Consider the following 10,949-nt stretch of genomic DNA (forward strand, 5'->3'; position numbering starts at 1 on the left):
AAAGAGGCGGAAGAAGGAAATTATGAGAAGGCTAGAAGGGATTCAGCATAAGCTTCAGTGTCATGACAATATAGAGGGCATGAGAAAGTTGGAACACAAGCTACAGCATGATTTGAGTAGACTGTTGAATCAAGAAGAACTTATGTGGTATCAACGTTCTAGATCTAAGTGGCTTGTAGATGGTGATCGCAATACTAAATTTTATCACATGCAAACGATTGCAAGGAGGAAGAGGAATAGGATTATAATGTTGAAAGATGAGGATGGAGATTGGATTACTGATCCAGATGCTTTAAAAAGCCATATTACCACCTTCTATATGGAGCTTTTTGCTAGACCTCTGCAGTGGTGCAATTGGGAGCAGACTGAGATTAGTTTCCCTATTTTAAGCGTGGAAAAATTGTTACAATTAGATAAGGAAATTGATATTGAGGAAGTCAAAAATGCCGTGTTCTCGATGAAGCAGTGGAAAGTGCCAGGTCCGGATGGTTTTCCTGCTGGTTTTTTTCAAAAGGCATGGGATGTGGTTGGTACAGGGATTAGTGATTTTGTTAAAAAGACTTGGCAGAACCCTAGCAACATGGCTGAGATTAATAAGACCGATATTTGTCTTATTCTGAAAGTTGATCACCCCCAAAGAGTTGCTCAGTTTCGTCCGATTTCCTTATGTAATACTCTTTATAAGATTATAACTAAGGTTATTGTTGGTAGGATGAAACCGTTTCTCTCAAGTTTGGTGTCACCGTATCAAACCGGATTTGTGCCTGGCAGATCTATACATGAAAATGTCATCATAGCAAATGAAGTTATTCATAGTATGAGTAAGAAGAGAGGAAGAAAAGGGTTCTTTGCAGTGAAAATTTATTTGGCTAAAGCATATGATAAACTTAACTGTGAGTTTATATGGAGAACGCTGCAGGAAATAAAGTTGCCGGAAAAAATGATCAATCTTATTATGCATGGAGTTACGAGTGTGGAAACAAACGTTAACTGGAATGGCAATCGTAATGAGTTTTTCCCCCTCAACGAGGAATCCGTCAAGGTGATCCTATGTCACCTTATCTATTTGTGTTGTGCATGGACAAGCTTTCTCATTTGATTGAGCATAAAGTGGTGAGCAAGAAGTGGAAGTCGTTTCGTGTTGGGGTTCATGGTGTAAATATCACTCACTTAATGTTTGCTGATGATTTATGTATATTTGGGGAAGCTAAGGAGGCACAGCTGGGGTGTATAAAAAATACATTGGATGAGTTTTGCAGCATGTCAGGACAGGAAATCAGTTTGGATAAGTATAGTATCATGTTTTCGAGTAACGTTACGAGAAGCGTTCGCAACACTCTTTGTCATCAATCTGGTTTCAAAGAGACCAATTGTTTTGGTAAATACTTGGGAGTTCCATTAAAAGGGAAAGCTTTGAGAAGAGGAGACTTTAGCTATGTGATTGATCAATTATCGAAGAATTTGAAAAGCTGGAAAGCAAGACACATTTCCTTTGCAGGAAGAGTCACCTTATCTAAGAGTATTATGGAAGCCATTCCTATATATCACATGATGACTAACATGTTGCCGAAGGCGAGTGTTAAAGAAATGCAGAAAATGCAGCGGGCATTTATTTGGGGAGATACGGATCAAAAGAGAAAGCATCATGCAGTGAGTTAGGAGGTTGTTACGGCTAGCAAATGTGATGGAGGGCTAGAGCTGAGAAATCTCGAAACTATGAACCAAGTGTGCATTATGAAGCTTGGGGCCAGAATTCTGAATGGAGAAGATGATCTTTGGTGCAAAGTTTTAAGAAGCAAGTACCATGTTGATGATGAGATGAGGGAGCTGAGGTCGAGGAATATGGACTCAAACCTCTGGAAGGCTATTGTGAAGACTACTCCTACTCTCTTGGAAATTGGCAAATGGAATGTTGGGAATGGAGCTAGTATAAATGCCTGGAGTGATAGTTGGGTGAGTCGTGGTGATAATATAATTGATTGTAATACGAGGATTCCGCCGGAATTATTAGATGCTAAAGTTTGCAACCTTGTGGGAAGTAATGGTGACTAGAATTGGAGAATTCTGGACTGGATGCCTCATGATATCAAGCTTCGTATTGCTGCTATATACCCTCCAATAATGGATAATGTGATGGATAAGTTTGAGGTAGCAACTTCAGAAGATGGCTCTTTTACAGTTAGTAGCATGTATAAATTTTTTATGGAGATTAACGAGCCTGTTTGTAGTAGAATGTGGAAACGTGTTTGGACCTTGAAAGTTCCGAAAAGAATTAGATGCTTTGTATGGCTGCTTCGACATGATAGATTTCTCACTGGCGCAAGAATCTATCAGTTTGGGAACGGAAGTGACAGTTGTGGAAAGTGTGGGAGATATAATGAAGATACGTTGCATGTTCTACGGGATTGCAGCTTTGTGAGAAGGGTTTGGGATAACAAAATCCCTAATAACTTACTGCATGATTTTTTTTATTGTAATTTGCAGGATTGGATAGACTTAAACGTGGAAATTTCAACTAAGGTAGATGGGAAGGAAGATTGGTGCAATTATTGGGCCACTGCTTGCCATGCGATATGGGAGTGGAGAAATAGAGAGCGGCATGATGATAGCTTTACAAGACCGTATGACATGCATGGTATAATTGTTTTCAAAATTCACAGTTACAAGGTGGCAGCTATTAATGCTCAAATTATGGAGAGGGATAAAGTTGAAAGACGGATAAAGTGGAAGGTGCCAAAGGAAGATTTTATAAAGCTTAATGTGGATGGATCTCACTCACCTAAAGGTGTGTCAGGGTGTGGAGGGATCATGAGAAATGCAGCTGGTAACTGGTGTGGTGGTTTTGCGAATTGTGTCGGACATAATAGTCCTCTCATGGTGGAGTTATGGGGCATTCACGATGGGTTGAAGATGGTGTTGGAGCATGGTTATCCTAGAGTGATTGTAGAATCGGATTCTAGGGAAGTGGTGGACATTAGCAATAATATTGGAGATAATAAGTTACTTTCGTGTAATTTGGTTCGTAACATTCATAAGCAGATGAGTGCTGGAGGAGGTGGAGATTTGTCACGTTTTTAGAGAAACGAATAGTTGTGCAAACCGGTTGGCTTTGTTTGGCAAGGAGTCTAAGGATAGAAGTATGTTTTATCAGAATATGCCGCATTGGTTGTTTGAGTTTTTTGACAGGGATTTTTGAGGCGTTTCTTACGCTAGGGTTGTTCTTGTTTAGTTTTTTCTTTTCTGGGCTTAGGCCCTCCTGGTAATAAAAAAAAAAAGAGTAAGTTATCAAGATTTACTCCATATCTTGACCAATAATTCTTCTCAATCTAATGGTTAGAATTAATGAGTATTAATTTCTCTGTCGTTATTTAATTGCTTATTATTTTTAGCCATTAGATTGAGCAAAATTAATGGTCAATATGTGGAGTAAGTCTTGATAACTTACTCTTGGAGTAAGAATATCCTTACTCATATCTAGAGGATGGATATTCTTATTCCAAGAGTATGTTATCAAGACTTACTCTACAACTTGACCATTAATTTTTTTCAATCTAATGGTTAGAATTAATGAGTATTAATTTCTCTCTCCTTATTTAATTGTTTATTATTTTTAACCATTAGATTGAGAAAAATTGATGGTCAAGTTGTGGAGTAAGTCTTGATAACATACTCTTGAAGTAAGAATATATATATATATATATATATATATATATATATATATATATATATATATATATCAAAATTATGATTTGGTGGATACATATAAATATCTTTTATTGATCAATTAGTTTAGAAAATGGTCTTTTACTAATCAAAAGTAAATTGTTTCTTAATCAAATCAAACCATGAACAACATCAAATTGAATAACTTAAAAGAGAATAATTGTTATGCCCTATTAATATAAAATATTTTACCGTGTAAGTACATTACAACTATTTATAAATAATAAAGAAAAAATTAGATATTTATAAAAATTTAACGGTTATAATTAATTGATAGTATAAAATTTCTTTACATTATAAGTGCATTTTAATTAAATTCTAGTTTAAAATCTCAATTTTAGTCTCTGGGTTATTTTGTATATAAAAAGTAATGCAACTATCCAGAATATCTAAAACATCCATGTGAAGTCTGAAGGCACTAATTAATTACTCTCTAAAATAAAGAAACCTTGAAAATATTGGATTGGAGGGATTCCCTATTAGGTATAGCAATTAAAAAATTATATATATGAAACATATTTAAGAACTCAATTAAGAGTAGTTACATTAAAAATTCTCTAAATTACGTGTAAAAACTCTAAGTCGGACTATAATGTTTCTAAACTTGGCAATTCTGATGTGTCCTCTAGTCCAGTTATCAAGAGATTCAAGACAATTAAGTCGTTTTGGGATCCAGACAAGAGCATGTGTAGAAAGAATGGATGAAATTGCATTTCTCCTAATAGGACATTCTCCTTTAAATCCAAATTTCTCAAACATGTTCTTAGAGTTTAAATCTTGAGTATAGTAGTTATTGATTACGACACTAGTTTGACTAGACACACAAATAAGAGAATCGAGGCAGAACTTTGAAGATTGACTTACTTGACAATCTCTGAACAAATTGTGTGATAACAAAATCAATCATCCCTACATACTACTCCCCGGTAACGCTAGCTTGAAACCTTGACGTTCAAACCAAAACAATTGAAAGGGAGAAGGAAGAATAGCCATACATTGAAAGATATTGCAAATTATAATTAATATTGATTGGCTATACTTTATCAACAAAAAATTGACTAGAAAAGATATTTATAGTGATTGAGTATAGGGGTGGAAATAGGCTAGGCTAGGCTAGGCTTTAGAATGACTGGGTCTGGCCTACGATAAACTTAAAAGCCCTAAGGCCTATCATAGACTCAGTTTTTTGGTCTGGCCTGGCCTTTTTAAAAGTCTGCCCTGGCCTGAAAGCCTATTTAAAAAGCTTGTATCTCATTAAAGTTTTCAACTAATCTGTATAACTTAAGAAGTCTTGTAGGTCGACCTATATATACATATATATATATATATATATATATATATATATATATATATATATATATATATATATATATATATATATATATATATATATATATATATAGGGTAGCCTATTTAGCTTTTTTTTTCTAATAGTATATATGTATACATGAACCAACTTATTTAATATATCTCTAATATATATGAAAATATAGGCCGGCCTATAAGGCTTCATAGACTTTTTTTAATAGCCTAAGTCTGGCCTATTAAATAAAATAGACTTTTAAAATAACCTAAGTCTGACCTCTTTATTAAATAGGTCTGACCTGCTCTAGGCCTATGTAGGCTGGGTCGTAGGCCTCTGTAAGCCGGCCTGGCCTATTCCCAACCCTAATTGAGTATATGAGGCATATTGTATAATCCTTTCCAAAAAGAAAAGGCCATATTATAGCAGGGCTTAAATTATTATTTCTTGAAAAAACAATAAAATTTCGGTGTTAGAGCTCTCAACTCACTATAGCAGCTGCTGACGGATGTGACAATATGACAGAGTGGATTTCACCTTTCTGGTGTCCTAACTAAAATCTCATATAAATCTTCGTTCTCCGCCAATATTTCCGTCATAGATGAAAGATTAAATCAAAAACTCATTTCAAACGAGCTCGGATTAAGTTAGAATACCCCCTCGTCAGACTCTCATTTATGTTGTGTAGTCAATTTTTTTAATATAAATGATCTATTTTTCTAATATCAAATCACATTTATATATAAAAAGAAAAATATTCTCAAATATTTTCAAATATATATCTAAAATATTTCAAATAATAATATAAAACCAAAATATCAAAGTATTGACCCTACAATTAATATTTCAAATTATCTATACTATTTAATCAAACCTAATTAATCAAATATGTACTTAGATAAATTTGTGATTGAAAAAAATCCAAACTCAATCAAAATAGATTTTCTCAGTCAATTTCACAATTATAGATTTTGTTTTCATGCCTAGTTCAATCAAAAAGACACTGCGAAACATATATGCACCAACACTATAATTCAGCTTGTAGATTAGTTATCCTTACAAATAACTCTTGACCTAGCATTGACATTTAATTTCTAACTAGATAGTCACAAAACTTGATTCCTCCTCATCCACAAAACTTTGAAATGCCACATGACTCATGTCCATCATAAAAATTACCAAAAAAACATCTAATTTACAAAGGCAATGTGCCACATGAATGTAAGGAATGCTGTTGATTCAAAATCCAAACAAGCATAGGAAGCACCAGTTGCATTCTAGATCCACCTTCATTTGAGTGCATTAATTGTGAGTCACACGCTCTTGGGAGTGTGAAGAAAACTTATAAGGTTAAGCATAAATTCAAACTTCTGCCACAACAGTGGCTTCTTCATCGGTAGAATCGGATGATAAAATTTCTTCCGGGACGTCTCCAACTATCACCTCTGAATCTGAAACTTCTTCCGTGTCAGCATTGAGAAGTTTTTCCCTCAGCTTTGTTGTTAATACTTGCACACCGTCGCTGCTGATCAGGTGATTTTTTAGAGCTTCCTTGCCATGGAAATTCTTGCCATTATATTCGTAAAACGAACCGCTCTTTTTTATGAGTTTGTGTTTTATGCTCAACTCTATGACCTCGGCTTCCTTGCATATCCCCTTGCCAAACTCAAGCTCAAACTGTGCAGTTTTAAACGGAGGGGCGTGTTTGTTCTTCACAACTTTGACAAGAATCTGGCTTCCTAAAGTCTGCAAAATAAAATACCAGAAATTAAGTTTTCATACCGTAAATTAGACCTTAATATATTCTTAGCAATATTAACATCCACAGATGCAAAAAATTTAGTTGATTGATAGTTGGCAAGAAAATACGCCGACAGTGATGCAGTGCAACAGCACAATGGCAGTACTATTGTAAGCAATTGATAACTCTGCTTGGAACCATTATAATTGAACAGGCGTGGCAATACCAGAACATGCAATAGAAGAGACTGAGTAATAGTAGATGAACTGTACCTCTTCGCCCTTCTTGATAAATCCTACTCTTTTGATATTTAGCCTCACGGAAGCATAGAACTTCAATGCATTACCACCACAAGTAACTTCAGTAGGCCCGGCGAAACCCCCAAACGTAGAAATCTTTGACCTTACCTGGAAAAGAATAGACAACAGTTTCCATAATTAGAAGATAAGGTTTTCCCTCGGATAAAGTGAAAACATCAAAATATTTCATCTATTTTAGGTCACTACCAGCAATGAAATCCATGTTTCTTAATATCCATATAATCATCCTGCTACTAGAAAAAGCACTAAATTATACTACACAGGTAGCTTAAGCTTTTGAATTTTGATTCTAGTGTCCAAAATGTATACATTCACTACATTATCTTCAAACAAACAGAACAAAGCTAGAAGGAACTAAAGTTTAATATCAACAGCAAACAATCTAGTATTATGTTTTGCTACGGATGTTAACTGCTCCGGAAAAAATAAAACTATATGCACAAATTAACCGCGGGAAATCTTATGACAATGCAATCAGCAACTGTGGCTGATACCTGGTTTATAAAAATCAATATACACTGTGAAAGTGATAAGGAGTGGCACAGTTTCCGAAGAGCTTGGCTCATCAGCCTAGCTTGCATTGCCATGTGAGCATCACCCATCTCACCGTCAAGCTCGCCTTTAGGAACAAGAGCAGCCACCTACGAGTGGAGACAAGGCAAAAAGTTAAGTGCATTTACTCAACTAGAAGAAACAAGATACCTATAACTACGAACTTCAAAATTTTAGATCACATATTTCAGGATCACGAGAAGTTATCAAACGTATAATTTAAGGCACAAAAATTACAACAAAATCATCTCATCACCCACCCACACACGCGCAATATTAGTTAAAAGATTAAAAAAGGAGTGTCTCACACTTACGCTATCGACGACAATTACATCAAGCGAACCACTCCGAATTAAGGTATCCACGAGGCTAAGTGCCTGCTCGCCACAATCTGGCTGTGAAAGTAGCAGGTTCTCGGTATTTACGCCAATAGATTCAGCAAGTGACTTATCAAGTGCATGCTCAGCATCAATAAAGGCACAATAGCCTGCATATACAACCTTACTAATTAATGGAGATTCTTATCAAGTTAACCGCAGTACCAAAAATATACAAGCCTGTTAGTCGTCATTATTAAACTCAGGGAACACAAATCGTTACCATAACAAATATGACTGGTTGCATAGCAATAATTACTACAATACTATTATGGACATATACACCATAGACATGACGAGTTGAAATGCTAAATCTAATTCAACCAAAAGTATAAGCATTACAATCATCCGTAAAAAAATAGCTTGTAAAGAATACCTCCTTGTTTTTGTGCCTCTGCAATCACATGCAAAGCAAGAGTTGTTTTCCCAGAAGCCTCTGGACCGAATATTTCCACAACACGTCCCTACAGATATCAATTACATATAATAATAAGGCGATAGCATTAACCAATTTAAGGGATTAGATAAACTTATAAAACTGTAAATAAGCATATACACCTCCAAAGCAAATACACACAAGAAATGTGGGAAGAAACTTAACAAACTAGGCCAAAAATAAAAACCTTTATCATCAGAGCAACTTATTCACTTTATTTAAAAAAAACAAAAAGGTACAATGTTGGTTCAGGTGCTACAAAAGGGAGTAATAGACAGGAGGGTACCTTTGGAAGACCAAAGATTCCTAGCGCTATATCAAGAGCAAAAGAACCCGTTGACACCACAGGTACATTTTTCGGTGAGACAGAACGACCAAGCCACATGATAGATCCCTTTCCAAATGTAGATGTGATCTGATCCATGGCTTGTTGTAATGCCAAATCTTTCTTAGACATGCTCTCGTCATTTGAGTCACTCCCATCTGATTTAGAGCGCTTCTTACCTTCCAATATATGAAAATAAATAAAAAATGCCATTAACATAAAATTAGCACAGACTATAAAAACAATCCAAATGATAAAACCATAAACACATAATCCAATACTTGAGCTCAACATAACTAAAACTCACAAAACAAAACTAGCAAAATCAAAAGGATCTAAAATTTTAGTTCCAGTTTGGTTCACATAATACTAAAACCGCAACAAATACCTAACAAATTCTAGATTAAACACAACAAAATCAATTAGCATCACTACCTCTGTAGCTCATATCACAATGCTAAATTAGAGTCATCAGACCATTAAACCTAAACCACCATGAAATTCACTGCACCCACAATGCCAGCCAAAGAATCACTATCACAGACACGCACACGACACAAACACTTAGACACTAGTAATAATTTATGCAAAGGGAAGTGATCGAATGTAACCACGTGTTGGTATCCGACATTCACACGCTTTCGGAGTTATATAGAAGCCAACACCCTGCCCATGATTATTATAATTTCATATTACAGCAAGTTCATCAACAAAAGAAACATCTTTTCAATGCAATTATTGTGAGGTTAAGACAAATTGAAGCAAAAAACTAAAAAACAAAGAAAGTGAACTTTCAAAAACCTTTACTAGTTGAAAAGTTCAAATTTTGAGATGTGCCCATTACTCCATGTTTGAAACAAGAGCGCTGCAAGCAAAAGGGTTAACGAATCAGTCACTGTTCATAGAAATAAATAACAAAAACGGCGATGTTGAAGGATGCTATGTACTACCGTAGGAAGGCCGTGGTTGATGAAAGAGCGGTTGAAGAGAAAAGTGTTGGCGTTTCGAAGTAGCCTCGCCATGGAGTAGAAACACAAAAAAAAAAATGGTTTTTTTTTCTTCTATTGGAGTGTGGAACGTGAAGAGAAAGAAGGTTTAATGTGTGTGTTGATTTTGATTTTGTGGAAGTTGCATGGAGGGATGGACCACGATTTTGAGTTTGCCGGATTGTTAGGGTTTATCTTCCCTCCATTTTCAATTTTCATTTGGACTGCAACACATTTTTCTCATTTTGATTTTGATATTTGGTTTAATTGTAAAATATACTTTATAATTAGGATTGTAATTTGCAAGGCATTTTCTCCTTTTACAAATATATTTATAACATGGTAATGTCTAACATGAGGGATTAACTAAATGACTTACTGGTGCGTCATTTAAAAGAAACGGTTAGGGTCTGTTTGGTAAAAATAGCGGCTTACTGATAAGTTAGCTGATAGCTTATAGCTTATGACTGATGGCTAATGACTGATGACTTATAGCTTATAGCGGATGATTGAGACTGATAGCTTATAAGCTCATTGAAGTGTTTGGTAAAATTAGCGGTTCAATTAACTTATAAATGTAAAATGACATAAAAGATATTTAATATATAATTATTTTATTTTAAATTAAAATAAATTATAAGGGTTAAAAATGGATTTTAATTGAAATAATAAGGATAAAAAAGGAAGAAAAAGTAATAAGCTATAAGACATAAGCTAAAACGCTATTTGAAATAGCGTCTGGAAAATAAGCTATAAGCTAGTAAAATAAGCTATAAGCTCGTGATGAAAAGACCGTTACCAAACGGGTCTAAATTATCATATGAGCTTATAAGACATAAGACATAAGCTATAAGCTCGAAAAGTTGTCTTCCCAAACAGAGCCTAAATTTAATAAACGGTGTAGCTTGATTGAAAATAAAACTAAGAGTGTGTTTGGATGAGGTAATTGAAAATTGGGTTAAATATGTTTGTGGTCCCTCTAAATATAGTGGTTTTCAACTTTAGTCCCTCTAAATATTTTCTTCAAAGAATGGTCCTTCTAAAATTTTTCATCCACACTTTTGGTCCCTTATGCTAACGTCTGTTAACAGAGCTGACGTGGCACTAACACGTGGCAGGACAGCTGTCAAAAATGTTGACGTGGCATGACACGTGGCTAAGGTCAACATTATATTGGAGCCAAAAA

At 35.0% G+C, this 10,949-nt stretch overlaps 1 protein-coding gene across 2 annotated transcripts; it reads right to left on the bottom strand.

Annotated features, from left to right (window-relative positions):
* Positions 1-6,043: 6,043 nt before the first annotated feature.
* LOC131631484 (DNA repair protein recA homolog 3, mitochondrial-like) lies at positions 6,044-10,031 on the bottom strand. 2 transcript variants are annotated; one of them, XM_058902277.1, is made up of 8 exons: positions 9,728-10,031; positions 9,579-9,642; positions 8,739-8,956; positions 8,393-8,480; positions 7,948-8,126; positions 7,582-7,728; positions 7,040-7,174; positions 6,044-6,772 (listed from the first exon to the last, which is right to left on the bottom strand). In XM_058902277.1, exons 1-8 carry the CDS (start codon positions 9,797-9,799, stop codon positions 6,389-6,391), a joined length of 1,287 nt encoding a protein of 428 aa, XP_058758260.1. In that variant the 5' UTR covers positions 9,800-10,031; the 3' UTR covers positions 6,044-6,388. The 2 variants fall into 2 exon arrangements, with proteins under 2 accessions (XP_058758260.1, XP_058758261.1); XM_058902278.1 differs by having other exon boundaries at positions 7,954-8,126; positions 9,728-10,029.
* Positions 10,032-10,949: the final 918 nt, after the last annotated feature.

Source organism: Vicia villosa, unplaced genomic scaffold (genome assembly GCF_029867415.1).
Source record: "Vicia villosa cultivar HV-30 ecotype Madison, WI unplaced genomic scaffold, Vvil1.0 ctg.000832F_1_1, whole genome shotgun sequence".
Classification (NCBI taxonomy): Eukaryota; Viridiplantae; Streptophyta; class Magnoliopsida; order Fabales; family Fabaceae; genus Vicia; species Vicia villosa.

Coding starts and splice junctions, on each gene's coding strand:
- LOC131631484 (XM_058902277.1), bottom strand. CDS start 9,799: ATGGCGAGGCTACTTCGAAACGCCAACACTTTTCTCTTCAACCGCTCT. Junction 8,127..8,392: donor AGAGGCACAAAAACAAGGAG/GTATTCTTTACA, acceptor TTGTATATGCAG/GCTATTGTGCCTTTATTGAT. Junction 7,729..7,947: donor TTGTCGTCGATAGCGTAAGT/GTGAGACACTCC, acceptor CTCCACTCGTAG/GTGGCTGCTCTTGTTCCTAA.